General features: G+C 48.4%; 1 protein-coding gene across 1 annotated transcript in view; it reads left to right on the top strand.

Moving 5' to 3' along the window:
* Nucleotides 1–26,532, top strand: part of LOC135515014 (membrane-associated guanylate kinase, WW and PDZ domain-containing protein 2-like) — a 350,442-nt gene that overhangs the window by 226,728 nt on the left and 97,182 nt on the right. Inside the window, 2 exon segments of the mRNA XM_064938806.1 lie at nt 14,494–14,613; nt 24,875–25,090. Of these exon segments, the coding sequence (XP_064794878.1) occupies nt 14,494–14,613; nt 24,875–25,090 (336 nt within the window).

Genomic DNA, 26,532 nt, shown 5'->3' with positions numbered 1-26,532 from the left:
TAGTAATAGTGTTCCTGTGTGATGGTACAATGCTAGGTAGTAATAGTGTTTCTGTGTGATGGTACAATGCTAGGTAGTAATAGTGTTCCTATGTTATGGTACAATGCTAGGTAGTAATAGTGTTCCTGTGTGATGGTACAATGCTAGGTAGTAATAGTGTTCCTGTGTGATGGTATAATGCTAGGTAGTAATAGTGTTCCTGTGTGATGGTACAATGCTAGGTAGTAATAGTGTTCCTGTGTGATGGTACAATGCTAGGTAGTAATAGTGTTCCTGTGTGATGGTACAATGCTAGGTAGTAATAGTGTTCCTGTGTGATGGTACAATGCTAGGTAGTAATAGTGTTCCTGTGTGATTGTACAATGCTAGGTAGTAATAGTGTTCCTGTGTGATGGTACAATGCTAGGTAGTAATAGTGTTCCTGTGTGATGGTTGCTAGGTAGTAATAGTGTTCCTGTGTGATTGTAAAATGATAGGTAGTAATAGTGTTTCTGTGTGATGGTACAATGCTAGGTAGTAATAGTGTTCCTGTGTGATGGTACAATGCTAGGTAGTAATAGTGTTTCTGTGTGATGGTACAATGCTAGGTAGTAATAGTGTTCCTGTGTGATGATACAATGCTAGGTAGTAATAGTGTTCCTGTGTGATGGTACAATGCTAGGTAGTAATAGTGTTCCTGTGTGATGGTACAATGCTAGGTAGTAATAGTGTTCCTGTGTGATTGTACAATGCTAGGTAGTAATAGTGTTCCTGTGTGATGGTTGCTAGGTAGTAATAGTGTTCCTGTGTGATGGTACAATGCTAGGTAGTAATAGTGTTCCTGTGTGATGGTACAATGCTAGGTAGTAATAGTGTTCCTGTGTGATGGTACAATGCTAGGTAGTAATAGTGTTCCTGTGTGATGGTACAATGCTAGGTAGTAATAGTGTTCCTGTGTGATGGTACAATGCTAGGTAGTAATAGTGTTTCTGTGTGATGGTACAATGCTAGGTAGTAATAGTGTTCCTGTGTGATGGTACAATGCTAGGTAGTAATAGTGTTTCTGTGTGATGGTATAATGCTAGGTAGTATTAGTGTTCCTGTGTGATTGTACAATGCTAGGTAGTAATAGTGTTCCTGTGTGATGGTACAATGCTAGGTAGTAATAGTGTTCCTGTGTGATGGTACAATGCTAGGTAGTAATAGTGTTCCTGTGTGATGGTATAATGCTAGGCAGTAATAGTGTTCCTGTGTGATGGTATAATGCTAGGCAGTAATAGTGTTCCTGTGTGATGGTACAATGCTAGGTAGTAATAGTGTTCCTGTGTGATGGTATAATGCTAGGTAGTAATAGTGTTCCTGTGTGATGGTACAATGCTAGGCAGTAATAGTGTTCCTGTGTGATGGTATAATGATAGGTAGTAATAGTGTTCCTGTGTGATGGTACAATGCTAGGTAGTAATAGTGTTCCTGTGTGATGGTATAATGCTAGGTAGTAATAGTGTTCCTGTGTGATGGTATAATGCTAGGCAGTAATAGTGTTCCTGTGTGATGGTATAATGATAGGTAGTAATAGTGTTCCTGTGTGATGGTATAATGCTAGGTAGTAATAGTGTTCCTGTGTGATGGTATAATGATAGGTAGTAATAGTGTTCCTGTGTGATGGTACAATGCTAGGTAGTAATAGTGTTTCTGTGTGATGGTATAATGCTAGGTAGTATTAGTGTTCCTGTGTGATGGTACAATGCTAGGTAGTAATAGTGTTCCTGTGTGATGGTACAATGCTAGGTAGTAATAGTGTTCCTGTGTGATGGTACAATGCTAGGTAGTAATAGTGTTCCTGTGTGATGGTATAATGCTAGGCAGTAATAGTGTTCCTGTGTGATGGTACAATGCTAGGTAGTAATAGTGTTCCTGTGTGATGGTACAATGCTAGGTAGTAATAGTGTTCCTGTGTGATGGTACAATGCTAGGTAGTAATAGTGTTCCTGTGTGATGGTACAATGCTAGGTAGTAATAGTGTTCCTGTGTGATGGTATAATGCTAGGTAGTAATAGTGTTCCTGTGTGATGGTACAATGCTAGGTAGTAATAGTGTTCCTGTGTGATGGTACAATGCTAGGTAGTAATAGTGTTCCTGTGTGATGGTACAATGCTAGGTAGTAATAGTGTTCCTGTGTGATGGTACAATGCTAGGTAGTAATAGTGTTCCTGTGTGATGGTACAATGCTAGGTAGTAATAGTGTTCCTGTGTGATGGTACAATGCTAGGTAGTAATAGTGTTCCTGTGTGATGGTACAATGCTAGGTAGTAATAGTGTTCCTGTGTGATGGTACAATGCTAGGTAGTAATAGTGTTCCTGTGTGATGGTACAATGCTAGGTAGTAATAGTGTTCCTGTGTGATGGTATAATGCTAGGTAGTAATAGTGTTTCTGTGTGATGGTACAATGCTAGGTAGTAATAGTGTTCCTGTGTGATTGTAAAATGATAGGTATTATTACTTTTCCTATGTTATGGTACAATGCTAGGTAGTAATAGTGTTCCTGTGTGATGGTATAATGCTAGGCAGTAATAGTGTTCCTGTGTGATGGTATAATGCTAGGTAGTAATAGTGTTCCTGTGTGATGGTACAATGATAGGTAGTAATAGTGTTTCTGTGTGATGGTACAATGCTAGGTAGTAATAGTGTTCCTGTGTGATGGTACAATGCTAGGTAGTAATAGTGTTCCTGTGTGATGGTACAATGCTAGGTAGTAATAGTGTTCCTGTGTGATGGTACAATGCTAGGTAGTATTAGTGTTCCTGTGTGATGGTACAATGCTAGGTAGTAATAGTGTTCCTGTGTGATGGTAAATGCTAGGTAGTAATAGTGTTCCTGTGTTATGGTACAATGCTAGGTAGTAATAGTGTTCCTGTGTGATGGTACAATGCTAGGCAGTAATAGTGTTCCTGTGTGATGGTATAATGCTAGGTAGTAATAGTGTTCCTGTGTGATGGTACAATGATAGGTAGTAATAGTGTTTCTGTGTGATGGTACAATGCTAGGTAGTAATAGTGTTCCTGTGTGATGGTACAATGCTAGGTAGTAATAGTGTTCCTGTGTGATGGTACAATGCTAGGTAGTAATAGTGTTCCTGTGTGATGGTACAATGCTAGGTAGTAATAGTGTTCCTGTGTGATGGTACAATGCTAGGTAGTAATAGTGTTCCTGTGTGATGGTACAATGCTAGGTAGTAATAGTGTTCCTGTGTGATGGTACAATGCTAGGTAGTAATAGTGTTCCTGTGTGATGGTATAATGCTAGGTAGTAATAGTGTTCCTGTGTGATGGTAGTAATGCTAGGTAGTAATAGTGTTCCTGTGTGATGGTACAATGCTAGGTAGTAATAGTGTTCCTGTGTGATGGTTGCTAGGTAGTAATAGTGTTCCTGTGTGATGGTATAATGCAAGGTAGTAATAGTGTTCCTGTGTGATGGTACAATGCTAGGTAGTAATAGTGTTCCTGTGTGATGGTATAATGCTAGGCAGTAATAGTGTTCCTGTGTGATGGTACAATGCTAGGTAGTAATAGTGTTCCTGTGTGATGGTACAATGCTAGGTAGTAATAGTGTTTCTGTGTGATGGTACAATGCTAGGTAGTAATAGTGTTCCTGTGTGATGGTATAATGCTAGGTAGTAATAGTGTTCCTGTGTGATGGTACAATGCTAGGTAGTATTAGTGTTCCTGTGTGATGGTACAATGCTAGGTAGTAATAGTGTTTCTGTGTGATGGTACAATGCTAGGTAGTAATAGTGTTCCTGTGTGATGGTACAATGCTAGGCAGTAATAGTGTTCCTGTGTGATGGTACAATGCTAGGTAGTAATAGTGTTCCTGTGTAATGGTACAATGCTAGGCAGTAATAGTGTTCCTGTGTGATGGTTGCTAGGTGGTATTAGTGTTCCTGTGTGTATGATTAGTTGTGATTGCATCTGAGCTGGCAGATTCATACCTCTGGCCCTGAGGATTTTACAGACTTCAGTGAGATGATCCAGTCAGTGCTCCCTCTCAATCTTCATCTTTCTGTCTTTCTCTCTTTCTCCTTTCTTTCTTTTTTTTCTTTCTTTCTTTCTTTATCTTTCCCTCTTTCCTTCTTCCTCAACCTCTTTTTCTCACTCCCCCTGCTTACACCATCTCTCTCTCTATCCTTCTTTATCTCTCTCCCTCCTTCTCTCGCTTTCTCTCTCTTCCTCACTCTCTCTTATTCCATCTGTGTCTCTCTCTCACGAGGTCTCTGAGAGGTCAGTCATCAATAACTCCAGGCCACGTCACAAGGCCGTCCACCAGCACCTACAGGAGGGCCAATCTATTAATGCAATTCTGGGAAAGGCGAGTGGGGCGGAGCACCTGCTGTCGTCATGCCAACGGGCCTCAGAGTGGTTCTGTCAATGCTCAGGTCCCCTAGTCAATCCCACATTACTGATCATCAATAGGAAGACTAGTTTAGGAAACATGTTTAAGGAGGGCCACCACGTGTGTTTTTCCTCACTGCGCATGAGGACAACAGCACTCTGTTGTGTGTGATGGGATAGGGATATGTGCCTGTTAATAATTTGTGCTGCTGTATCCCCCAATGAAAACGCAACCTTCTTTCTCACATATTGCTCTCTCTCTCTCTCTCTCTCTCTCTCTCTCTCTCTCTCTCTCTCTCTCTCTCTCTCTCTCTCTCTCTCTCTCTCGCGGTCTTTCTCTCTCTCTCTCGCGGTCTTTCTCTCTCTCGCTATCTGCTTTGAGAGACTCGTCAAGGATCATATCACCTCCAACCTACCTGTCACCCTACTCCAATTTGCTTACCGCCCCAATAGGTCCACAGATGGTTCAATCGCCATAACACTGCACACTGCCCTATCCCATCTGGAAGAGAGGAATACCTATGTAAGAATGTTCTTCATTAACTACAGCTCAGCATTCAACACCATAGCACCCTCCAAACTGCACCCCCAGGTGGTGAAGGTAGGAAACGACATCTCCACTCCGCTGAACCTCAACACTGGGGCCCCACAAAGGTGCGTTCTCAGCACTCTCCTGTACTACCTGTTCACCCATGACTGCATGGCCATTCACTCCTCCAACTGAATCATCAAGTTTGCATACGACACTACAGTGGTAGACCTGTTTATCAACAACGACGACGAGACAGCCTACAGGGAGGAGGTGTGGTGTCAGGAAAGGGCCCTCTCTCAATGTCAGCAAAACAAAAGAGATGATCGTGGACAGGAAACAGCAAAGGGAGCACCCCCCTATCCACATCGACAGGACAGCAGTGGAGAAGGTGGAAAGTTTGAAGTTCTTCGGTGTACACATCAGGGACATACTGAAATGGTCCATGCACAAGACAGTGTGGTGAAGAAGGCGCAACAGAGCCTCTTCAACCTCAGGAGGCTGAGGTTGTAAGGACTAACTTTTACAGGTGTACAATTGAGAGCATCCTGTCGGGCTGTATCAGCGCCTGGTACAGCAACTGCACCGCCCACAACCGCAAGGCTCTCCAGAGGGTAGTGAGGTCTGCACAACGGATCACTGGGGGCAAACTACCTGTCCTCCAGGACACCTACAACACCCGATGTCACAGGAAGGCCAAAAAGATCATCAAGAACAATATAACCACCCGAGCCACGGCCTGTTCACCCACTACCATCCAGAAGGCGAGATCAGTACAGGTGCATCAAAGCTGGGAAAAATATTTTTTATCTCAAGGCCATTGTTTAACAGACACCACGAGCACAGAGAGGTGGCTGCCTACCTACAGACTTGATATCATTGGCCACTTTAATAAATGGAACACTAGTCACTTTAATAATGCCACTTCAATAATGTTTACATATCTCCCATAACTCATCTCATATGTATATACTGTATACTTCAATATCTATTCTTTACTATTTAGTGCATCTTAGCGACTCTGTCACTGCTCATCCATATATGTTATACTTATATATTCACATCCCATTCCTTTACTAGATTGTGTGTATTAGGTTTTGTTGTGGAATTATTAAATATTACCTGTTAGATACTAATGCACTAGAAGGATAAGCATTTCGCTACACTCGCAATTTCATCTGCTAACCATGTGTATCTGTCCAATGATTTGATTTGATCTCTGTCTCTTGCTCTCTCTTTGTCTCTCTCTCTTTGTCTCTCTCTCTCTTTGTCTCTCTCTCTCTTTGTCTCTCTCTCTCTCTTTGTCTCTCTCTCTCACGTTGTCTCTCACTCTCTCTCTTTGTCTGTCTCTCTCTTTGTGTCTCTCTCTCTTTGTGTCTCTCTCTCTTTGTGTCTCTCTCTCTCTTTGTGTCTCTCTCTCTCTTTGTGTCTCTCTCTCTTTGTGTCTCTCTCTTTGTGTCTCTCTCTCTCTTTGTCTCTCTCTCTCTCTTTGTCTCTCTCTTTGTCTCTCTCTTTCTCTCTCACGTTGTCTCTCACTCTCTCTTTGTCTCTCTCTCTCTCTCTCTTTGTCTCTCTCTTTGTCTCTCTCTCTTTGTATCTCTATCTCTTAGTTCAATGAAGGTTTATTAAAGTGTATCAGACATCTAATCAGAGTGGATTAAGGCAGCCGTCTATGACAACAGTGACTAAGCACATCCACGGCTAAGTGACCATGCGTTGCCACCGCCACCAATGAACAGAAAGTGCGGGCAAAAGCAGCTTTTCGTCAGTGCCTTCGTTCAGCCCTCTCCACCCCACGTTACCCGACTCCTGGTCTCCCGTGGCGGCCGGACAGCAATGAATGGCACCGTAATCCATCCCACTAATTCTCAGGCATTAGGAAGGCCGGCCATTTCCTAATTGGCTAACGGGTTAGATTAGGATCTGGACAATGGGGCACGTTGACGCCATCTCTCGCTGTCATAACAGGGGGATTAGGGAAGTGAATAGAGGGGGCTACTGAGCACCTCCGGCCAGAGGGCCCCAGAGGGACCACAGCACAGGCCTGACTGACACACTGTCACAACACACTGGACCTAGTGGGGCTTTACCCAGCCAAGCGGAATCCCATCACCAGCTCCTGCCCACACAGTCCCCCTATCCCAGCCCCTTCAATGCACTGCAGCCCACTGACACACACACTGGGTCTGACTACTGGAGGCAGTGGAGCTGGAGATTTCAATTTGACATGGAACAGTTTCTCCCAGAAGTGGCTTGCTAAGTGAAACTCAAGGCTGTTTTGAAACTCACTGCATGTTGTTTGTCAGGGACAGAGTACAACAAGTATATGAGATTCAGAGGTCAAGAGGTAAAGCCTGTCTCTGTGTGTCTGTATCTCAGTAAGCTAGGCCTTCGACTAGCTGTGAAAGCAATAGCCGCTGCTGCTGGCATCATGTGGTCTTTTAATGCAGTCTGAAGGCTAGCATATGTGTAAGGAGCGGGGGAAGGTAAGCGGGGTGGACAGAGGTACAGCCTCAAGTCTAATTCTGCAGTCTGTCACATCACGTTGGCTTGTTCTAAAACCACACTGACTGTAATAGCTGCTCTCCAAGATGGAGGGAGAGGGGGAGAGGTCCGACTGAGAGGGGTCAAGGATGTGCTATAACGAGGCTTTGAAAGGGTCTTCTGGTCCTGTGGTGTCTTTCTCACTCTCCTCTGATTGATGGATGGCTGGAGACCTGTGAGGTGACTTGTGGTCTATATAGGCAGTGTCCCTCTAAGCTCTACACACTCTCTACACACTTAGAGAAGGGGATATTTCTCCCTGTGCTTTTCTGCCTCTTGCCATAGTAGCTGTGGATTGTCAGGCTTGATCATAGCTGCTTGAGGGTTGATATAGTATCGTGGGAGAGAGATTGAAGTCTGGACGTAGTATATCTTACTATTTCCAAAGCCTGAGGATATGCACTCACTGAACCTGACCTCTGTTGTGCCGCCATCTCAGCAGTGTTTGAAGTTGGAGCCAATATTTCCACTTGCAGATGGTCTGACACACTCATTTAACAGTCTTGGGCTGCGATGTAGCGCATTTGTTTTGACCGGAGCCCAGTGGGCCTGGGTCAAAAGTAGTGCGCTATATAGGGAATAGGGCCCTGGTTAAAAGTAGTGCAATATATAGGGGATAGGGTACCATTTGGGACACACACATGGATTCACATAGTTGTGATCCAGTTACCGATGCCAATCAGCGATGCTAAACAGTGTAGATATACTTAAGGGTCATGCTAATGCATGACATATGAAGCGCAATGCGTAGATGGCTTCCCTTCTGGCTGGGTACATTTATTCCACTGAAGTGCATTGTTGAATGGGTTTGGATTTAAAGCGAGGCAGGCTAGATGCCCTGAGCTGGGATCCATTACTGGACAATGGTACTAAGCTGGATGTGTTAAGAGCTGATCTATTGGCCCCTGGCTATGAAACCCTATGGATGGATATAACTGTCGGAAAAGAGAGAGAGAGAGCAGCTTTACTGCCCACGCTGCAACTCTAGTCTACTCCGTGAGACATGCTTCATCTCCACGCCTTCTCCTCACAGACCCTTCACTCTCTCTCTCTCTCTCTCTCTCTCTCTCTCTCTCTCTCTCTCTCTCTCTCTCTCTCTCTCTCTCTCTCTCTCTCTCTCTCTCTCTCTCTCTCTCTCTCTCTCTCTCTCTCTCAGCGGAGAGGAAGAGATGTTCAGACATCATTATTGTTTTCTCTCTCCCTTATTCTCTCATCCGCTACTCCCCTCTCCGCTCCCCGGGAGTTCCATGGAACATTTTGTACGTGGAAAGACGACAGCCACTTCTGAGTCATTACAGCGTCGTACCGCGGGACAAATAGCTGGGTATTCACCACAGTTATCTCTGGTAATCTGTTTGTGTTATTCTCGGCTTTGTTTGCAGATTGCTCCAGTGAAAATCCTGGCTTCACCTCTGATGAATTGTCTGTGTTCACTCTCTCTCTATATATCTCTCTCTCTCTTTGCTTCACCTCCCATCGAACAGGAGATTAATAAGTAGGATGTTTGTTGAACATGAAAAATCATTTCCTGTTACAATACACAGCTTTAGTGTAAATTATCAGCACTCTAGAAATGCCCCAGGTGCCCAAATTCCTTTGTGAACATCCTTGAAAATACCCACTAGGGCCAAAGCACCTACAGTATGTCAGTTTGATTAATTAGGTATGTGGCCCTAATTTATTGTAAATGTATACCAATGGGGCTTTTGTAAATTACAGATAAATATAGGCTTCTTAGATCAGTCACGAGGGAAGAAGAATCACCTTTCGTCTATCGAGGATGTGTTACCGCATATGCAAGTGTATACTCATCATGCTAAGTGGTGATTTCTACATTGCAAACCATAGGGGCCGGTGTGTAGGAGCCGTTTTGGCCTGTGTATATGGCATTGTATATGCTGTCTGTCAATGGTTATTTGAACTTATTTGTCCACTAGAGGGCACTATATGTTGGGGTCATGGTTCACTGGTCACATGTCGCACAGGTGACCAGGAAGGGTTGGCGGAGAGGGCATACAATTCTTACTGTATCACAGAGCATGCTCATGGATTTGACCTCTGCACTTTTTATATGCTAATATTTTGAATTGGATCGATAAAATGGGAACGAAAAGAGTTACGGTTGGAAAGCAATTTCTGTGGACGTGTTATGGACATGTCTCTGCCGTACCAGTGGCTTTTTATGGGGAATCGTCACTACAAATGTCTCTCTTAAACCAGCTTGGATGTTACACTAACGTCAAATCTAACAGATGGCCCAGAACTCTGAAAGTACATAAAAACCACTTTCATGCCTTATAGGTTGCTCCTCTTAGAAAGTGTCGCCAAAGAAAAGTCCCCACTGGAAGACGCTGTTAATTATACAGTAGTTCCATGACATCAAAGGTTCCTTTTGAAGTGTTGTGCTGTGTGTCGGCCGTTCTGGAGCGCTGTCAGGAGGTGTAATCTGTTGTCGTTACGCAGGCCTCATGCAGGGTAGCACTGGAAGTGCCATAGTGTATCTCACACATAGATACACACACACACACACACACACACACACACACACACACACACACACACACACACACACACACACACACACACTGTATGTGTGTTCATTAGCATCTCCTCACCACATATCAATATGGCTTAGATGTGCCATCCTCACGCCCCTAGACCATCCTCACGCCCCTAGACCAGCCTCACGCCCCTAGACCAGCCTCACGCCCCTAGACCAGCCTCACGCCCCTAGACCAGCCTCACGCCCCTAGACCAGCCTCACGCCCCTAGACCAGCCTCACGCCCCTAGACCAGCCTCACGCCCCTAGACCAGCCTCACGCCCCTAGACCAGCCTCACGCCCCTTGACCAGCTTCACGCCCCTAGACCAGCTTCACGCCCCTAGACCAGCCTCACGCCCCTAGACCAGCCTCACGCCCTAGACCATCCATCCTCACGCCCCTAGACCAGCCTCACGCCCCTAGACCAGCCTCACGCCCCAGCCTAGACCAGCCTCACGCCCCTAGACCAGCCTCACGCCCCTAGACCAGCCTCACGCCCCTAGACCAGCCTCACGCCCCTAGACCAGCCTCACGCCCCTAGACCAGCCTCACGCCCCTAGACCAGCCTCACGCCCTAGACCAGCCTCACGCCCCTAGACCAGCCTCACGCCCCAGCCTCAGAGACCAGCCTCACGCCCCTAGACCAGCCTCACGCCCCTAGACCATCCTCACGCCCCTAGACCAGCCTCACGCCCCTAGACCAGCCTCACGCCCCTAGACCAGCCTCACGCCCCTAGACCAGCCTCCGCCCCGCCCCTAGACCAGCCTCACGCCCTAGACCAGCTTCACGCCCTAGACCAGCCTCACGCCCCCAGCTAGACCAGCCTCACGCCCCTAGACCAGCCTCACGCCCCTAGACCAGCTTCACGCCCCTAGACCAGCTTCACGCCCCTAGACCAGCCTCACGCCACGCCCTAGACCAGCCTCACGCCCCTAGACCAGCCTCACGCCCCTAGACCAGCCTCACGCCCCTAGACCAGCCTCACGCCCCTAGACCAGCCTCACGCCCCTAGACCAGCCTCACGCCCTAGACCAGCCTCACGCCCCTAGACCAGCCTCACGCCCCTAGACCAGCCTCACGCCCCTAGACCAGCCTCACGCCCCTAGACCAGCCTCACGCCCCTAGACCAGCCTCACGCCCCTAGACCAGCCTCACGCCCCTAGACCAGCCCCCTTCCACTCCTCTCTCAACCCTCACCTAGAACTCTCTCTGCCTGGTGTGTTTTGATGTGGAGCACCATGGTTTGATGTTGATGCTGGACTCTGAGAGGATTTAGGTTTTCCATTGCATGGTGTCTGTTGAAATCTCCAGCGGTTTGCTTTTCCCATCTAAGGACAGATTCACCAACATTGAGCTTTAAGACAACGTTGGCAAGGGCTTTAATGGCCTTGGTGGAATCATTTCCTTTTCTTTACGTTATTTCACGCTTGGACTCCCTGTCAGCAGCGTTGAGAGAGAGAGGGTGGCGGAGTCCAAAATCGACTTACTGAAGAAAAGAGTATCTCACAGCTCTTGTGACTGTCGTGACAGAATGGCGTGGAGTCATTCAGTTTGCACCAATCCAGCACCTCCTGTCACCTCTGTTACATCATAATGACATGTGACAGGCGATAAGAGCTTGTGGCACCAGACTAAGTTGACACACATGGCCGCATCATCTTGTGACATGGTGTGGCAGACATATGAACTGTTTGACTCAACAGACATAAACTCACTTACCCTCACTAGACTCGTGGTGCAGTTCTAGCCTATCGGAATCTAGGTATTTTCGAGGAATGTGTTAATGGAACTGGTATTGAGTGAAGCAGGAATTCAATCTGCCTTTTGGGGCCAGTCTGATCATGCCACATGTATTGAACAGACCCAAAGGCTGCCATAGGCCAGACTCTACAGTATCAAAGGCTGCCATAGGCCAGACTCTACAGTATCAAAGGCTGCCATAGGCCAGACTCTACAGTATCAAAGGCTGCCATAGGCCAGACTCTATAGTATCAAAGGCTGCCATAGGCCAGACTCTACAGTATCAAAGGCTGCCATAGGCCAGACTCTACAGTATCAAAGGCTGCCATAGGCCAGACTCTACAGTATCAAAGGCTGCCATAGGCCAGACTCTACAGTATCAAAGGCTGCCATAGGCCAGACTCTACAGTATCAAAGGCTGCCATAGGCCAGACTCTACAGTATCAAAGGCTGCCATAGGCCAGACTCTACAGTATCAAAGGCTGCCATAGGCCAGGCTCTACAGTATCAAAGGCTGCCATAGGCCAGACTCTTCCAGCACCAAAGGGTGTCATAGGCCAGGCTCTTCCAGCACCAAAGGCTGCCATATGCCAGACTCTACAGTATCAAAGGCTGCCATAGGCCAGGCTCTTCCAGCACCAAAGGCTGCCATAGGCCAGGCTCTTCCAGCACCAAAGGCTGCCATATGCCAGACTCTACAGTATCAAAGGCTGCCATAGGCCAGGCTCTTCCAGCACCAAAGGCTGCCATAGGCCAGGCTCTTCCAGCACCAAAGGCTGCCATAGGCAAAGGCTCTTCCAGAACCAAAGGCTGCCATAGGCCAGGCTCTTCCAGCACCAAAGGCTGCCATAGGCCAGGCTCTTCCAGCACCAAAGGCTGCCATATGCCCGACTCCACAGTATCAAAGGCTGCCATAGGCCAGGCTCTTCCAGCACCAAAGGCTGTCATAGGCCAGGCTTTTACAGCAGTGTTAGCACGGATGTGGGAATAAGCTGTTTAACACCTCAGGGATGGAGTACCTTGGAGCTATCACAGCCAGCATCAATTAGCCTATCCTCTGGTGCTCAAACAGGCTAATTAGCACACAGCACTAGCAAGAGCATTTAGGAACTAATTTATACCTTGATACACCTTTAGCACCATATCCTCCATAACACAACACTGACTGGAAATTACAGCTGTCTCAAACAGACACTATGCTTGGGGGAGAGAGTTTGTAAAACCTGTGATTTACATTTACATTTTGGGGTCATTTATCAGACCCTCTTATCCAGAGTGACTTACAGGAGAAATTAAGTGCCCTTGCTCAACTCCCGTACAGACTCGGGAGAGGCAAAGGTCAATAGCCGTGCGTCCTCTGAAACACAACCCAACCAAGCATCACTGCTTCTTGACACAATGCCCACTTAACCCGGAAGCCAGCCGCACCAATGTGCACTGTGCACCTGGCGACCATGTCAGCATGCACTGCGCCCGGCCTGCCACAGGAGTCGCTAGTGCACGGTGGGACAAGGACCTCCCTGCCAGCCAAACCAGCAGGCTAGCGTTCTCGTCTCACTCGCGATAACATGTAGACAGCAGCCCTGTGAGGTTGTGTAGAGGCTCTGTGTCTACCGTCTTTGAGAGGTGTTGACGCTCTGCATGCAGATTGACCTTATTTATGTCCTCTCTGTTGGAGTTACATCACTCAGCTGAAACCTTCCTGTAACGTTACCTAGTGAAGTGCTCATTGCTCATCATCCCGAAGGACAGAGCTTAAGTATTCAGTGGAATTCAAATGTGCAACCGAGAGACCTGCTTACAATGCATTAATATAACTGATTCAGGGTCAGCTTGTCCTTAATCAGCCGTTCTGTTCTGATTCTTTATGAGACGTTGAGGTGTTCAAAGTAGGATCCTTTTGTTAAAGGGATGACAATGACGCCCTTTATCTCCTTCCACAGAGTCAGATGAAGTCCTGGATACCATTTGTACGATTCTGTGTCCATTATGAAGGAAGTTAGAGGTAGTTTCATTAGCTAACTAGCATTGACTCGCAAAACTACCGCTAACTTCCTTCTTAATTGACACATTGACATAAAAATGGTATCCACGCAATCGTCTGACCTGTTAACCAAAATCCAGAAGTTTCCCTTTAAAGAACTGTCATGATGTACACACCATAGAATTACAATTCTTGGCCTCCTGGGTAGCGCAGTGGTTAAGGGCGCTGTACTGCAGTGCCAGCTGTGCCACCAGAGACTCTGGGTTTGCGCCCAGGCTCTGTCGTAACCGGCCGCGACCGGGAGGTCCGTGGGGCGACACACAATTGGCTTATTGTCGTCCGGGTTAGGGAGGGTTTGGCCGGTAGGGAAATCCTTGTCTCATCGCGCACCAGCGACTCCTGTGACGGGCCGGGCGCAGTGCGCGCTAACCAAGGTTGCCAGGTGCACAGTGTTTCCTCTGAAACATTGGTGCGGCTGGCTTCCGGGTTGGACGGCGCTGTGTTAAGAAGCTTGGTTGGGTTGTGTATTGGATGATGCATGACAACCTTCGTCTCTCCCGAGCCCGTACGGGAGTTGTAGCGATGAGACAAGATAGTAGCTACTAAACAATTGGATACTATGAAAAAGGGGTAAAATAAAAAAATAAAAAAGATTTACAATTCTTTCATTCTATTTCTACGGTACACACAGTTCATAACCCTGCTCTTCTCTCCTGTATGCAGGTGTATGCACAGTTTCTTAGTAAGTTCCCTGATTGTAACTGTGTAACTCTCCTCTCTGATAGGCACAACCAGGCAGCCCAAGGAGGGAGAGGTCCCGGGGGTGGACTACAACTTTGTGACTGTTGATCAGTTTATGGAATTGGAGAAAAGTGGAGCCTTACTAGAGAGCGGAACTTATGAAGGTAAGAGAACGCTTTTTGTATCATATTTTTGGGGGGTCTTTCCTGATTTTGCTTGTTGGAATAATTGTATTGTGTCGCTGCTTGTTTATCGACCATCCTTCCACTCTCTGACAGAGAAGAATGAAAACACACTCTCACACACACCACAACACCGCTACACTCTCCTCCATGCTGGCTCTCCTCTGAGCCTTAATGGCTCTATAATAAACATGACTCACTCCAATTTCTCTCCATCTGCCCTGGTCTGTGTTGCTCTGTGCTGGGTGTACTAAACTACTGTCTCTCCACTCTGTCAGATACAGGGGACTCCACCACACAGACAGATATTAACTCCATGTCTGTTCCCTCGCTGAGCCCTCCCGCTCAGCCTCGCGCCTGTCATGGCAGAAAAATAAATTGCAGATGGTCAATTTAACGGTTGGTTGCCAGGAGCGATGTTAGATTCTCTCTCCGATTGAGGCCGTGTATCACTTCTCCGAGGATGTCGTCTTCCGTAGAGAGAACCCTTCTTCTCTTCTCGGTGGCTGCACTGCTGTACCACCGACATTTACCTTTTTAATATGTAATGTTCAATTAGAGAAGGAGAGAGAGAGAGAGAGATAATTACTTGACACATTGGAAAGAACTAACAAAAAAACAGATCAAACTAGAATGCTATTTGGCCCTAAACAGAAAGTACACAGTGGCAGAATACCTGACCTCTGTGACTGACCCAAAATTAAGGAAAAGGCCTCCCGGGTGGTGAAGTGGTTAAGGGCGAGGTACTGCAGCGCCAGCTGTGCCACCAGAGACTCTGGGTTCGCGCCCAGGCTCTGTCATAACCGGCCGCGACCGGGAGGTCCGTGGGGCGACGCACAATTGGCCTATTGTTGTCCGGGTTAGGGAGGGTTAGGGAGGGTTTGGCCGGTAGGGAAATCCTTGTCTCTTCGTGCACCAGTGACTCCTGTTGCGGGCCGGGCGCAGTGCGCGCTAACCAAGGTTGCCAGGTGCACGGTGTTTCCTCCGACACATTGGTGCGGCTGGCTTCCAGGTTGGATGCGCGCTGTGTTAAGAAGCAGTGAGGCTTGGTTGGGTTGTGTATTGGAGGACACATGACTTTCAACCTTCGTCTCTCCTGATCCCGTACGGGAGTTGTAGCGATGAGACAAGATAGTAGCTACTAAACAATTGGATACCACGAAATTGGGGAGAAAACGATAAAATAAAAAAATTAAAAAAATAATAAATAAAATAACATTTCAAAATTAAGGAAAGCTTTGACTATGTACAGACTCCGTGAGCATAGCCTTGGTATTGAGAAAGGCCGCCGTAGGGAGAGAGAAAGAGAGAGAGAGAGAGATGCAGGGCAATAGAGATGGAGAGATCCCTGTTTTCTTTTGTGTGAGGAAGGCGGAGAAAAAGCCAATCTGTCTGTCAGGTCCAACACTGCCAGGTTAATGTTATCCACAGTGTTGGATTTTCATCATTACAAAAGCCTTGCTTGGGAAAGTCAGGGGTTGGGTCAGTTTGTCTCTTGGCTTTTGTTTAGCTAATAGTAAGGTAGGCAACTAATTTAGCGTTGTAGCATACTACTGGAGGTTGTCTTCAGTTTGTCTAGGAATGTTTGAAGAATGTGGCATGCTGTTTTTGTGCATTTTAGATTTGATTTCCCAGGAAAGTCTGACTGAAATTGCTTTTAGATTTAGGCAGCAGCAGGGTAGAATAGTCTGTGGTCTGTGGTTTTAAGCCTTTCCATTCAATTCACTTTTTTACAGCAATGTTTTTTCATTTGAGTCACTCACTGTGTACTCAGAAATGCGAACAAAAATTCACAATCAACGAACAAAATATCTTTGGGTATATGGTTTCTCCTCCAGAAGTACTAAAACACCACTGAGAAGTGCAGGATAATATTTTATTTTTATTTTACCAGGCAAGTCAGTTAAGAACAAATTCTTATTTTCAATGACGGCCTAGGAATAGTGGGTTAACTGCCTGTTCAGGGGCAGAACGACAGAGTTGCACCTTGTCAGCTCGGGGATTTGAACTTGCAACCTTCCGATTACTAGTCCAACGCTCTAATCACTAGTCTTCCCTGGCTCCCCTATCACTCTCAAAGAAACGCTCTCAAGCTTCAGAACCTAATCTCCAGTGGAGAGGCAGTGCCTTGAAGGCTGCTCTCAAGGAAACTTGGTTCCATTGCTGTGGCAACATCATATCTCCCCCCAGTCCATTTCACACAGTGTTTACAGAGAGTGGAGACCAAACACTTAATCAGATCTCACATCAGCTTAACAAGGACATCCGCTGTCTCTGGACTTTGCCAGGTATCTCTGGGCTAAAGCTGTAGCAAGGGATGTTTGCGTGCATGCATGCCTATGTGTGTGGAGGAGATCTTAGCAGACAGTCTTCTGCGAGCAGACTCAGGGGCTGGAGGATCAGAGAGGGTGATGTGTGAAAGCATCAGCGAGGAGGAGCCCAGGGGAGCATGTTCAGAACAAACCCAGAAACGCTCTGCATGCTGGGAGCTGGCGACTCCGCCCTGGGGAGACAGACGGGACGACCACACAGAGCACAGAGCCCAGAGCACAGAGAGAGAGACAGGCTTCTTCTTTATTTATTTGCAACACACACACACTCACTCAATCACTAGGAATCTGTGCAAGGTTTAGTGTTTGATTGATGTGCGGTGGATAACAATGATTTGCCAGCGGACACAAAAGAGCTAACAGTGATGTTAGTGCAGATGCCTGGGGTGTGGGCCAGACAGTGTCAGGCTTTAGTTACCAATATGAAGTCATGTGGGTGGGTGTGTTTGTAGGTATATGTGTTGTGGAGTGTGTGACTGTGTTTGAGTACCTCCACTTGAAGTGCCTTGAGACATATGTATGAACTTTTAAGAACTATGTGAACTTTAACTCCCAGGACGTCAACTGACCTTCCACTTCCTGGTCCTGGTCCCATTGGGTTATGTAATAATGACATCATCTTCCCGCGTGACATTCTCACTTGCTCTCTCCCTTTCAATATTTCATTATACAATATATTTCCCTTAAAATAGACAGTTTAATTTAATGTTCCGTTTGTGCCTGTGTTGTCTACTGTGATCTCTACTTTAGCGATTGAATATTAACTTGTAACAAGAGGAGAAAAACATCCAAGCAAATATTTTTATGAACACATCATCAAAGGCACACAAAATGTGTCCAAAATTCAGGCGTGTTGCATATTAAGCAGGTTTGTACAGTGGCAGTGCTCACCCATGTGACTTGAGGTTCAACTGCTGAATGTGTGTCTCGGTCCTCTGGTACAGATAATTATTATGAAACGATAGCAAAAATGCTCTAAATTGCTCATATATCATGTTTAATAGTGAGGTGAAACTTCCTCAGATATTTTTCAATCTGAGCCTTGTAGCTATTAGTGGATGCACTGTAGGAGGAACAGCCTAAGCTTTAGATCAGTGGGCAACAAAGTCTAATGGGGGGCTAACACAGTCTTATGGGGGGCTAACACAGTCTTATGGGGGCTAACACAGTCCCATGGGTGCTAACACAGTCTCATGGGGGCGGGCTAACACAGTGTCATGGGGGCCTAACACAGTCTCATGGGGGGCTAACACAGTCTCATGGGGGGCTAACACAGTCTCATGGGGGGCTAACACAGTCTCATGGGGGGCTAACACAGTCTCATGGGGGGCTAACACAGTCTCATGGGGGCGGGCTAACACAGTGTCATGGGGGCCTAACACAGTCTTATGGGGGCCTAACACAGTCTTATGGGGGACTAACACAGTCTTATGGGGGACTAACACAGTCTCATGGGGGACTAACACAGTCTCATGGGGGACTAACACAGTCTCATGGGGGACTAACACAGTCTCATGGGGGACTAACACAGTCTCATGGGGGGCTAACACAGTCTCATGGGGGGCTAACACAGTCTCATGGGGGGCTAACACAGTCTCATGGGGGACTAACACAGTCTCATGGGGGACTAACACAGTCTCATGGGGGACTAACACAGTCTCATGGGGGGCTAACACAGTCTCATGGGGGGCTAACACAGTCTCATGGGGGGCAAACACAGTCTCATGGGGGCCTAACACAGTCTCATGGGGGCTAACACAGTCTCATGGGGGGCAAACACAGTCTCATGGGGGCTAACACAGTCTCATGGGGGGGCTAACACAGTCTCATGGGGGCCTAACACAGTGTCATGGGGGCCTAACACAGTCTTATGGGGGCCTAACACAGTCTTATGGGGGACTAACACAGTCTCATGGGGGACTAACACAGTCTCATGGGGGACTAACACAGTCTCATGGGGGACTAACACAGTCTCATGGGGACTAACGCAGTCTCATGGGGGACTGACGCAGTCTCGTGGGGGACTGACGCAGTCTCGTGGGGTCCTAACACAGTCTCGTGGGGTGCTAACACAGTCTCGTGGGGTGCTAACACAGTCTCGTGGGGGGCTAACACAGTCTCGTGGGGGGCTAACACAGTCTCATGGGGGAATAACACAGTTTCATGGGGTACTAACACAGTCTTATGGGGGACTAACAAAGTCGTATGGGGGATTAACACAGTCTCATGGTGCTAACACAGTCTCATGGGAGAAAAGCACAGTCTCATGGGAGAAAAACACAGTCTCATGGGGGGCTAACAGTCTCATGGGGGGCTAACAGTCTCATGGGGGGCTAACAGTCTCATGGGGGGCTAACAGTCTCATGGGGGGCTAACAGTCTCATGGGGGGCTAACACAGTCTCATGGGGGGCTAACACAGTCTCGTGGGGTGCTAACACAGTCTCGTGGGGTGCTAACACAGTCTCGTGGGGTGCTAACACAGTCTTGTGGGGTACTAACACAGTCTCGTGGGGGGCTAACACAGTCTCGTGGGGGAATAACACAGTTTCATGGGGTACTAACACAGTCTTATGGGGGACTAACAAAGTCGTATGGGGGATTAATACAGTCTCATGGTGCTAACACAGTCTCATGGGAGAAAAGCACAGTCTCATGGGAGAAAAACAGTTTCATGGGGGGCTAACAGTCTCATGGGGGGCTAACACAGTCTCATGGGGGCTAACAGTCTCATGGGGGCTAACACAGTCTCATGGGGGCAAACACGATCTCATGGGGGACTAACCCAGTCTCATGGGGTGCTAACACAGTCTCATGGGGTGCTAACACAGTCTCATGGGGTGCTAACACAGTCTCATGGGGGGCTAACAGTCTCAGGGGGGGCTAACACAGTCTCATGGGGGGCTAACACAGTCTCATGGGGGGCTAACACAGTCTCATGGGGGCTAACACAGTCTCATGGGGGGCTAACACAGTCTCATGGGGGGCTAACACAGTCTCGTGGGGTACTAACACAGTCTCGTGGGGGGCTAACACAGTCTCATGGGGGAATAACACAGTTTCATGGGGTACTAACACAGTCTTATGGGGGACTAACAAAGTCGTATGGGGGATTAACACAGTCTCATGGTGCTAACACAGTCTCATGGGAGAAAAGCACAGTCTCATGGGAGAAAAGCACAGTCTCATGGGAGAAAAACACAGTCTCATGGGGGCTAACACAGTCTCGTGGGGGCTAACACAGTCTCGTGGGGGCTAACACAGTCTCATGGGGGCTAACACAGTCTCATGGGGGCGGGCTAACACAGTGTCATGGGGGCCTAACACAGTCTTATGGGGGCCTAACACAGTCTTATGGGGGACTAACACAGTCTTATGGGGGACTAACACAGTCTCATGGGGGACTAACACAGTCTCATGGGGGACTAACACAGTCTCATGGGGGACTAACACAGTCTCATGGGGGACTAACACAGTCCCATGGGGGGCTAACACAGTCTCATGGGGGGCTAACACAGTCTCATGGGGGGCTAACACAGTCTCATGGGGGACTAACACAGTCTCATGGGGGACTAACACAGTCTCATGGGGGACTAACACAGTCTCATGGGGGCTAACACAGTCTCATGGGGGCTAACACAGTCTCATGGGGGCTAACACAGTCTCATGGGGGCTAACACAGTCTCATGGGGGCCAACACAGTCTCATGGGGGCGGGCTAACACAGTGTCATGGGGGCCTAACACAGTCTTATGGGGGCCTAACACAGTCTTATGGGGGCCTAACACAGTCTTATGGGGGACTAACACAGTCTCATGGGGGACTAACACAGTCTCATGGGGGACTAACACAGTCTCATGGGGGACTAACACAGTCTCATGGGGGACTAACACAGTCTCATGGGGACTAACGCAGTCTCATGGGGGACTGACGCAGTCTCGTGGGGGACTGACGCAGTCTCGTGGGGTCCTAACACAGTCTCGTGGGGTGCTAACACAGTCTCGTGGGGTGCTAACACAGTCTCGTGGGGGGCTAACACAGTCTCGTGGGGGGCTAACACAGTCTCATGGGGGAATAACACAGTTTCATGGGGTACTAACACAGTCTTATGGGGGACTAACAAAGTCGTATGGGGGATTAACACAGTCTCATGGTGCTAACACAGTCTCATGGGAGAAAAGCACAGTCTCATGGGAGAAAAACACAGTCTCATGGGGGGCTAACAGTCTCATGGGGGGCTAACAGTCTCATGGGGGGCTAACAGTCTCATGGGGGGCTAACAGTCTCATGGGGGGCTAACAGTCTCATGGGGGGCTAACACAGTCTCATGGGGGGCTAACACAGTCTCGTGGGGTGCTAACACAGTCTCGTGGGGTGCTAACACAGTCTCGTGGGGTGCTAACACAGTCTCGTGGGGTACTAACACAGTCTCGTGGGGGGCTAACACAGTCTCGTGGGGGAATAACACAGTTTCATGGGGTACTAACACAGTCTTATGGGGGACTAACAAAGTCGTATGGGGGATTAATACAGTCTCATGGTGCTAACACAGTCTCATGGGAGAAAAGCACAGTCTCATGGGAGAAAAACAGTTTCATGGGGGGGCTAACAGTCTCATGGGGGGCTAACACAGTCTCATGGGGGCTAACACAGTCTCATGGGGGGCTAACACAGTCTCATGGGGGGCAAACACGATCTCATGGGGGACTAACCCAGTCTCATGGGGTGCTAACACAGTCTCATGGGGTGCTAACACAGTCTCATGGGGTGCTAACACAGTCTCATGGGGGGCTAACAGTCTCATGGGGGGCTAACACAGTCTCATGGGGGGCTAACACAGTCTCATGGGGGGCTAACACAGTCTCATGGGGGGCTAACACAGTCTAATGGGGGCTAACACAGTCTCATGGGGTGCTAACACAGTCTCGTGGGGTACTAACACAGTCTCGTGGGGGGCTAACACAGTCTCATGGGGGAATAACACAGTTTCATGGGGTACTAACACAGTCTTATGGGGGACTAACAAAGTCGTATGGGGGATTAACACAGTCTCATGGTGCTAACACAGTCTCATGGGAGAAAAGCACAGTCTCATGGGAGAAAAGCACAGTCTCATGGGAGAAAAACACAGTCTCATGGGGGGCTAACACAGTCTCGTGGGGGGCTAACACAGTCTCGTGGGGGGCTAACACAGTCTCGTGGGGGAATAACACAGTTTCATGGGGTACTAACACAGTCTTATGGGGGACTAACAAAGTCGTATGGGGGATTAATACAGTCTCATGGTGCTAACACAGTCTCATGGGAGAAAAGCACAGTCTCATGGGAGAAAAACAGTTTCATGGGGGGGCTAACAGTCTCATGGGGGGCTAACACAGTCTCATGGGGGCTAACAGTCTCATGGGGGGCTAACACAGTCTCATGGGGGGCAAACACGATCTCATGGGGGACTAACCCAGTCTCATGGGGTGCTAACACAGTCTCATGGGGTGCTAACACAGTCTCATGGGGGGCTAACAGTCTCATGGGGGGCTAACACAGTCTCATGGGGGGCTAACACAGTCTCATGGGGGGCTAACACAGTCTAATGGGGGGCTAACACAGTCTCATGGGGTGCTAACACAGTCTCGTGGGGTACTAACACAGTCTCGTGGGGGGCTAACACAGTCTCATGGGGGAATAACACAGTTTCATGGGGTACTAACACAGTCTTATGGGGGACTAACAAAGTCGTATGGGGGATTAACACAGTCTCATGGTGCTAACACAGTCTCATGGGAGAAAAGCACAGTCTCATGGGAGAAAAGCACAGTCTCATGGGAGAAAAACACAGTCTCATGGGGGGCTAACACAGTCTCATGGGGGGCTAACACAGTCTCATGGGGGGCTAACACAGTCTCGTGGGGGCTAACACAGTTTCATGGGGGCTAACACAGTCTCATGGGGGGCAAACACGATCTCATGGGGGACTAACCCAGTCTCATGGGGGCTAACACAGTCTCATGGGGGCTAACACAGTCTCATGGGGGGATTACACAGTCTCATGGGGGAATAGCACAGTTTCATGGGGTACTAACACAGTCTTGTGGGGTGCTAACACAGTCTCATGGGGGACACACAGTCTCATGGGGGACTAACAGTCTCATGGGGGGCTAACACAGTCTCATGGGGGGCTAACACAGTCTCATGGGGGCTAACACAGTCTCATGGGGGGCTAACAGTCTCATGGTGCTAACACAGTCACAGTCTCATGGGGGACTGACACAGTCTGGGGGACTCATGGGGGGCTAACAGTCTCACACATGTCTCATGGGGGACTAAACACAGTCTCATGGGAGAAAAGCACAGTCTCGTGGGGGGCTAACACAGTCTCATGGGGGCTAACACAGTGTCTCATGGGGGGTGCTAACACAGTCAGTCTCGTGGGGGCTAACACAGTCTCGTGGGGGGCTAACACAGTCTCGTGGGGGGCTAACACAGTCTCGTGGGGGAATAACACAGTCTCGTGGGGGACTAACACAGTCTCGTGGGGGACTGACACAGTCTCATGGGGGACTAACGCAGTCTCATGGGGGTTTCATGGGGTACTAACACATTCTCATGGGGGCTAACACAGTCTCATGGGGGTCTCTGGGAACACAGTCTCATGGGGTACTAACACAGTCTCGTGGGGGGCTAACACAGTCTCATGGGGGAATAACACAGTTTCATGGGGTACTAACACAGTCTTATGGGGGACTAACAAAGTCGTATGGGGGATTAACACAGTCTCATGGTGCTAACACAGTCTCATGGTAGAAAAGCACAGTCTCATGGGGCTAACACAGTCTCATGGGGGGCTAACACAGTCTCATGGGGGGCTAACACATTCTCATGGGGGCTAACACAGTCTCATGGGGGGCTAACACAGTCTCATGGGGGCTAACACAGTCTCATGGGGTGCTAACACAGTCTCGTGGGGTACTAACACAGTCTCGTGGGGGGCTAACACAGTCTCGTGGGGGAATAACACAGTTTCATGGGGTACTAACACAGTCTTATGGGGGACTAACAAAGTCGTATGGGGGATTAACACAGTCTCATGGGGCTAACACAATCCCATGGGGGGCTAACACAGTCTCATGGGAGGCTAACACAGTCTCATGGGGGGCTAACACAGCCTCATGGGGGGCTTACACAGTCTCATGGGGGGCAAACGCAGTCTCATGGGGGACTAACACAGTCTCATGGGGGACTAACAGTCTCATGGGGGTCAAACGCAGTCTCATGGGAGGCTAACACAGTCTCATGGGGCTAACACAGTGTAATGGGGGGCTAACACAGTCTCATGGGGGGCTAACACAGCCTCATGGGGGGCTTACACAGTCTCATGGGGGGCAAACGCAGTCTCATGGGGGACTAACACAGTCTCATGGGGGACTAACACAGTCTCATGGGGGACTAACACAGTCTCATGGGGCTAACACAATCCCATGGGGGGCTAACACAGTCTCATGGGAGGCTAACACAGTCTCATGGGGCTAACACAGTGTAATGGGGGGCTAACACAGTCTCATGGGGGGCTAACACAGCCTCATGGGGGGCTTACACAGTCTCATGGGGGGCAAACGCAGTCTCATGGGGGACTAACACAGTCTCATGGGGGACTAACAGTCTCATGGGGGTCAAACGCAGTCTCATGGGGGGCTAACGCAGTTTCATGGAGGGCTAACACAGTCTCATGGGGCTAACACAGTCTCATGGGGGCTAACACAGTCTCATGGAGAAACCTCAGTTCAACCATCAGTCTGTCACATCTGGCCATTTTGATTCTTTAACCTCACCCACCAGCACCTAAGTATAAAATGATGTGTGTATGACTGACTCAGTACATAAAATGATCATTAATGTGAAGTATTCCTTCCTTCCTTCTCTAGAGAACTATTACGGTACCCCCAAGCCCCCGTGCGAGCCCAGTCCTCTGCTGCTAAATGTAACAGATCAGCTCCTGCCGGGCGCCCGACCCAGCTCCAAGGGGAAGAGGAAACGGAACAAGTCGGTCAGCAACATGGAAAAGGCCGGCATCGAGCCACCCGAGGATGAGGAGGAAGAGAGACCCGTTGTCAATGGCAACGGCAATGGCATCACCCCAGGTTAGGTTCCAACGCAGACATAGTGTTGATGTGCAACTATAGATCCTCGTCATGACAACAAGTTCACCGCTGAAAATGAGATAGCACCGACCCCTGGGATCTGATCAGACAACATAGCAACAGTCTATCGTCTTGGTTACATCATAGCAACCAGCTCTTAGTCAGGCCCATACAATAACATAATAAAGGATGGATACAAGTCCCTGCCTACAGGGAGAGAGTTCTAGTGCCTGTAAATAGCATGAGTACATCACCCAAGCATCCCATGTAAACAGGACTGATAGTGTTCAGAGACAACAGCCTTACACTGTATCCAATCTCCCAGTCACTAGATCAGACCACAGTACAGTTAGACTACGTCACATGGCCAGAGGCTAGATTCCACCCCCCGCACCGACACAGAGAAACATCGCCTGGAGGTGTGATCAAATCAAGCGTGTGGTTCCACTAAGCAGATTTACTGGATCAATGCAAGCCACATCACAGTCATTACTCTCAACTAGGAGCCATGAAACAAAATAGTATCATTCATTTTGACTTGACATTTGTTAATGTAAAAATAAATGACACAGTTACAGTAGTTATTTAGTAAAACCTTTTGAGACGTTTAGAGAAAGGCTTTACAATGTTAACCCATGTTTCCCATGCCAATAAAGCAGAGAGAGAGAGAGAGAGAGAGAGAGAGAGAGAGAGAGAGAGAGAGAGAGAGAGAGAGAGAGAGAGAGAGAGAGAGAGAGAGAGAGAGAGAGAGAGAGAGAGAGAGAGAGAGAGAGAGAGAGAGAGAGAGAGAGAGAGAGAGAGAGAGAGAGAGAGAGAGAGAGAGAGAGAGAGAGAGAGAGAGAGAGAGAGAGAGAGAGAGGTAGATAGCTCAGATTAACTCTCCCTCCCTACCTCTGCCTGCTGTGGCTGTCGTCTGGGACGGCCCAACCAAGCGCCACAACTCAAACTAGGACATATCATCAGCTCCTCCAATCTCTCTCAATCTCCTCTGCCTGCCACCTTGCTCACTCTGCTCTCTATGTCTATTTCCCTCTCTCTTTCAATCACCGTCCATCTCTCTCTGCTCGGTATCCTTACTCTCGCTCGCTCGCTCGATCTATCTCTTTATTTCTGTCCCTGTGCAATTGCCACCCTCTCCCCATTTGAATTCCTCTCTATCTTTCTTTTTATCCCATTCCATCTCTTTTTCCTTAGCACTCAATCACGCTGCCCCCTCTCCCCGCTCCCTCCTCCTCTCTCCCTTCTACCCTTCCTTCCTCCCCTTCCCTCCTCTCCCCTTCCCCTCCTCTCTCCCCTTCCCTCATCCTCTCTTCCCTTCCCTCCTCCTCCTCTCTTCCCTTCCCTCCTCTCTCCCCTTCACTCCTCCCATCTCCCCTTCCCTCCTCCTCCTCTCTTCCCTTCCCTCATCCTCTCTTTCCTTCCCTCCTCCTCTCTTCCCTTCC

Source organism: Oncorhynchus masou, chromosome 26, assembly GCF_036934945.1.
Source record: "Oncorhynchus masou masou isolate Uvic2021 chromosome 26, UVic_Omas_1.1, whole genome shotgun sequence".
NCBI lineage: Eukaryota > Metazoa > Chordata > Actinopteri > Salmoniformes > Salmonidae > Oncorhynchus > Oncorhynchus masou.
This window is presented reverse-complemented; position numbering and strand designations above follow the sequence as displayed.